At 35.6% G+C, this 4,580-nt stretch overlaps 1 protein-coding gene across 1 annotated transcript in view; it reads left to right on the top strand.

The window, feature by feature from the left end:
- LOC119574154 overlaps positions 1-4,156 on the top strand; it is a gene marked incomplete at its 3' end in the record, with an annotated part of 15,378 nt that extends 11,222 nt beyond the window's left edge. The window contains 7 exon segments of the mRNA XM_037921248.1: positions 440-548; positions 818-923; positions 1,567-1,812; positions 2,500-2,717; positions 3,007-3,371; positions 3,631-3,788; positions 4,095-4,156. Of these exon segments, the coding sequence (XP_037777176.1) occupies positions 909-923; positions 1,567-1,812; positions 2,500-2,717; positions 3,007-3,371; positions 3,631-3,788; positions 4,095-4,156 (1,064 nt within the window).
- Between the last annotated feature and the right edge of the window lie 424 nt (positions 4,157-4,580).

The following is a 4,580-nucleotide window of genomic DNA, read 5'->3' as shown; positions in this document are numbered from 1 at the left end:
TTGGTTTTCTCGGGTTTTGTGTGTTATATTGTGTGTTAGGTCTATGTGTGTATAGATTGTGTGTTAGGTTTTAGGTATATGTGTGGGTTATTGTGTTTAAGGTATATGTGTGTATAGGTTTGTGTGTAGTTATTTTTTGTGTATCGGTATTGTGTGTTAGGTATATGTTTTGGTTACTGTGTATTATGTGTTTCGGTTCTGTGTGTATAGGTATATGTTTTGGTATAGGTAATATTTTGTGTATAGGTATAGGTTTTAAAGGTATTGTTGTGTTAGGTATATGTGTGTATAGGTATATTTTGTGTATAGGTTATGTTTGTAATCGTTATATTAGTTATTTTTTATGTATATGTATGTTTATAAATGTATAGATGTACATGTACATATGTATGTATTTTATCTCAGTTTTCATCCCTCCCTTTTGTATCTCTTTTCCCAGAATGGAGGAAGCAGACGTAAAACAGCTGATTTCACTCATAGAGTCGGCCCAGCTGAAGTATGAAGTGGATGAATCGGGAACCGTGTCTATTGTTTGCGACCCTGTGCAGGTAATCCTTTTTTTTTTTTTTTTTTTTTTTTTTTTTTTTCTCTCTCGTTCATGCAAGATATATTTGATGAATTAGGTCGTCTTAGTAGCTTATCGAAAGGGATTTTTTTGTTTGCTCACGTGTGATGGGAATGTTTATGTATATTGTTGAATTATTATTATTATTATTATTATTATTATTGTTATTTTTTTTTTTTTTTTTTTTTTTTTTTTTTTTTTTACAATACTTACAATACATTTCACAATTTTTTTTCGTTTCTTCTTAATCAGCTTGTTGGGTCATCAGAAGGTATTAACAGCACCATATTAGTGGAAAATGAAGCTGCAGATCGACTCCTTACCCAGAGTTTAAACATTTCGCATGATGACGATCAAGGTATGGAAAAATGTGTGTTGTGCAAGAATTAGATATTTTTGTTAATGAAACGGGAAAAAAAAAATGTATATATATATGTATATATATATATATATTATATATCAAACTCATATTATTATAAAATATTTTATTATTTTTATATTTAAAATTTTTTGTAGTATTTGTTTATTTTTTATAATGGAAGATTCAGTCTGTAGATTCCAGTAGTTTTTTTTTATTATTATAATTATTTAAGACTTCATCTCTTCCATTCTCTTCTTTATTTATGTTATTTTCTCAAAAAAAAAAAGATGCAATAAAGGCCGAAAATGAATAACCAAAGACAAATTAAAGAAAGCAGAAATGCATTTTTAAGACTTGAAATGTATGCGCACATTTCATCGTTTCACATTTCACTGTGGGGAGATTATTACCACAGGGGCAGAAGGCACGTCGCATTTCTCTGTGATAGTCTCATAGGGACATAATGAATCATTCTATCCCCTGTGTATTCTGGAGTACCCCCCCCCCTTCCCTCCCACCCCCCTCTCTTCCCCCTCCCTCGACTTTATCTTGGCGACACCCTTGAATCGAGGCCTTTCGTACATCCCTTGAATTTATCTCGATGGTGTCCCTAAATCATGGCCTGCTCCTGGGGTTCCAGACGCCAGTAAGCACAGCACGGAGACCTTGCCAATCTCGGCCCCAGATGATCCCTTGGTGTGTTTGGAAGGAGTTGATGCCGATGACGGAAAGGAGAAAAGGCAGAAAGGCGAAAGAAGAAGGAGAAGGAGAAGATGGGGACGAGGAAGAAGAGGGGGAAGCCGAGGAAGACGAGGCCGGACCCCAACTGCAGCTGTCTCCGTCAGGGCAGTATTTCATCCAGACTCCTGATGGACAGATCATTCAGGTACGGGGAGAGATGATGGTTATTTTGGAGGATTAGCTTAAAACTGATAGTTACTTTGGAGGGACAATTTGTTTTTGGGGACTAAGACTTATTTTAATGGGACGACAAATTTTTCTGTGGTCTGCCATTTAGTTTGGAGCAAAAATAAATTCTTTTTGTGGTCTGCCATTTATTTTGGAGGGACAAAAAGTAACTTTCGTATTTGATCATTTTTCTCTATGGAATGATAAATTATTTAGCTTTTAGGCTTTTATTTTGGATTGAGAAAGAATATTAAAAATGATGATGATTCTGATAATTGATTATAACAATAATGAGATTGATAATCATAGAATAATGATGATACAATGATAATGATAGTGGAAATAATAAAGATGATGATGATAATGACAGTGAAAAAAATTACGATTAGCAATCATTGATGCTAGTGGTGACGATTATGTCAGTGAAAGGAACAGTAACTATGACACTGACATGGATAAGAAAATGTTTATGACAGTGACAGTGAAATGATTATGATAATAGTAGTGACAGAATGTGTCATGCCTTAAGCCATCTGTTTTTGGTGGACAAGAATATAAAGCTACATTTTACAGGAATTGTCTTGATCAGTATACTTTTTGAAAAAAAGGGTATGACAGAAACTGCGCAGATTTGGTGTGTGGCTCACCATGTAATTTCCTCTAGGTTTTAGGGTCCTTAGACGATGAAAGCATCCAGGCGGAGCCAATCCTCGGAGAGAGTCAGGCATCGGAGGCTGACAGCGAAAGGGCCAGGAGTGAGGATATTGTGGCTGTGCGCGAGACAGAGAGGAACATGCAGATCTTTGTTGTGGGAGGAAATAGCGGAGAAGAGGTGTACCTCATCAATGCTCCTGAGAGAGAGATTGGCGATGGTGACCCAGGGTATGTAACACGCAGTACTTTCTATGACTGAGGAGAGCAGTATAACCTTTAAAGTAAAATCTATGTAATCGGGAAAGTATAAGTGTCGGTCATTGAGTAAAGATTGCCGTTTCTTTCTTTTCTTTTGTCAATTTTGTTGTTTATTCAGTGTGAAGAATATTGAACCTGCAAGTTAGCCATTATTCTTTAAGTACCATATTCACACTTTTGCCATTTACCTTTACTTAAATTTAATGAATTTACCTTCACTTTTACATTTCGCAGCTAACAATTATGTTTGTTGTTGCAGGAGTGCCTTACCTGTTTCTGCGATGATGCTGAAAGATGTTGAGGCTTCAAGTGCGCAGGCTGACCTCACCACGGGGAAAATACCAACTGACCTCGAAGCCAAAGCAGGTGAAGCAGAGAACTTACTCACCGTCAGCCTTCAGGAGGAGAATCAGAGCCTGAAGAGCAGCTTCCTTGACACGTTGCCGAAAGTTCCTCTAGAGAAAGATCCCCTGGACATACAGATAAGCTCGCCACAGATTCAGGGCCAGGTGTCGAAGCCTCGGACTGCCTTGCCCTTTGCCAAGAGCCTCTCGTTGAGTAAAGTGCAGAGTACTGATAAACAGACTTTGGAGGCAAAGTCGAAACCTAGATTACCCTTCAAGAGTAAGTGAACAATTTATTTTGTTAAGGTAAAGTTTCATGTCTGATATGTGTGCCTCTTTTGATATTGGTTGTTACTGTACTAATGGTAAGGTTTTCTTGCTATGCCGATAGAAATTAAATGACTTGCTTGTTATCATCTGATACTGCTTTCACAGCTAAAGTAAAAGGCAGTCTTACATTATTCATTCACAAGCATCTCATAATATCCCTCTTGTGCAATTACTGTTTTAAAATAAGTCTTTTCTTTATTCTACTACAGTGCAGAGCCCACTAGAGTTGCTAACGGAGGGCATGCGGGTACAGACAGACAGAGGGGAGATGATGGCTTTCAATTTGTCGTCTGTGACCCAGGCCAAGCAAGTGGGAATCCATGGGCAGAAGTCCCTTAAGAACATTGCCTCGCTCTTTGGCTCCGTGGTATGCTGTGGGATTTTCAGCAGTACTTGTGTGAAAAAGATAACTGATATATGAGTTTTAGAGGAAAGAAGTTTGTAAGATATATATAAATATATATATATATATATATATATATATATATATATATATATATATATATATATATATATATTTTTTTTTTTTTTTTTTTTTTTTTTTTCCATCATTTATTCTCACTAAGCAGAAACTTTTCACTGATCAAAGTTTATTTTTTGGCAATTACTCTACTCTGTTTTTCTTGCCCATAGGAAGTTTTAATTATTCATATTTCCTTTCATAATAATATAGGTCAAAGTACTGAGACCAGTGGCAGAGGAGAAGCAACAAGAAGTTTTAGAGATAAAGGATAGGTATGATTATTTCACTACTTCTAAAGTATTTATTTGATTTATAATCAGTTTTAATGAATATTTGGAAAACAAAATTATTTTTTCATGGTCATCCTGTTGCATTTGTACTGAAAGTCTATATATACTTCTAACATGTACATAAGATGTCTTTGAAACCTAGTCTCACAGTCAGATAGCATGAATAATGCTGACATATTGAAAGGAATTCTGGGGAAAAGTATGCTGTGTGTATATATGGTATGTTGATTGATGGATCAGTAAAAACACAAACCTGTGCTTTTGCTTTATCTGTATTATAGGTGATGTGCTTTTTCTGGATCTAGATGGCAGGAACATTAAATAGTTTAACAAACTAGAATTATTAGGTATGACTTGTAAAGGAGTACTTATATGTATATAATGTAATTTTTTCTTTCATATGTGA

The sequence above is a fragment of the Penaeus monodon genome, chromosome 6 (assembly GCF_015228065.2).
Source record: "Penaeus monodon isolate SGIC_2016 chromosome 6, NSTDA_Pmon_1, whole genome shotgun sequence".
In the NCBI taxonomy this organism is placed as follows: domain Eukaryota; kingdom Metazoa; phylum Arthropoda; class Malacostraca; order Decapoda; family Penaeidae; genus Penaeus; species Penaeus monodon.
The sequence above is the reverse complement of the archived record's forward strand: the minus strand, read 5'-3'. Positions and strand labels throughout refer to the sequence as shown.